Source organism: Centrocercus urophasianus, unplaced genomic scaffold (genome assembly GCF_019232065.1).
Source record: "Centrocercus urophasianus isolate 14NV4802_14NV808 unplaced genomic scaffold, USGS_Curo_1.0 seq_44, whole genome shotgun sequence".
Classification (NCBI taxonomy): Eukaryota; Metazoa; Chordata; class Aves; order Galliformes; family Phasianidae; genus Centrocercus; species Centrocercus urophasianus.
In genome coordinates, this window is record NW_024885022.1 from 2893519 (window position 1) to 2894152 (window position 634).

The window sequence follows — 634 nt, forward strand, 5'->3', positions numbered from 1 at the left end:
CAGCTGTGTGTCTGAGGAAGTCACGCTGTCAGTGAGAGCTGCCCAGGCGAGCTTGGGTGCCTTCCTCTGCCTTCAGAAGGACGCTGCTGGTAACGGCCGGAGGGTTTTGCTGCCATAAGGAGCCTTGCCATGTCGGGCACTGCGACCTTGGAAACCTCGTTCCCCCAGCAGAGCATGAATGTTAGCATAGGCAGCTGCTGTGGGAAGTAACGCCAGCGACCTGAACGGCAGGAACGTGCTGTGCTGCATGGGGCCGTTCTGCAAGTGTCCTGATCAGCCTTCCTGAAGGAGAGCTCCCCAGACTGTTTCTACACTCACTCTGTTTCTTTCCAGTGCTCCACAATGAACAGCCTGGTGGAGATGATGCAGCAGCTGCAGCTGAGGGACTGAGAGGAGCAGCATCAGCCGGCAGCGCTGCGGCGCGCGGCGTTACAGGGCAGCGCTGCGAGTGCCGCCCAACTCCAACTAAACTTTGGTTGTGGTCAATAAAAACATCACCAGTAGAGATGGACACAGAGCGCACGGCCCGATTTGTGCAGCGGCAGCCAGGAGCTGCTGCTCCAACGACTTCCTGGCGCACTCACACAACCCTGTGCACTCACACACACTGCCTGCACCTCCTGGCACACCTGTG

At 58.8% G+C, this 634-nt stretch overlaps 1 protein-coding gene across 1 annotated transcript in view; it reads left to right on the top strand.

Moving 5' to 3' along the window:
• Positions 1-475, top strand: part of LOC122168684 — a gene marked incomplete at its 3' end in the record, with an annotated part of 2610 nt that extends 2135 nt beyond the window's left edge. The window contains exon 6 of the mRNA XM_042834207.1: positions 334-475. Within this exon, the coding sequence (XP_042690141.1) occupies positions 334-475 (142 nt within the window). The remainder of the gene's footprint in view (positions 1-333) is intronic.
• Between the last annotated feature and the right edge of the window lie 159 nt (positions 476-634).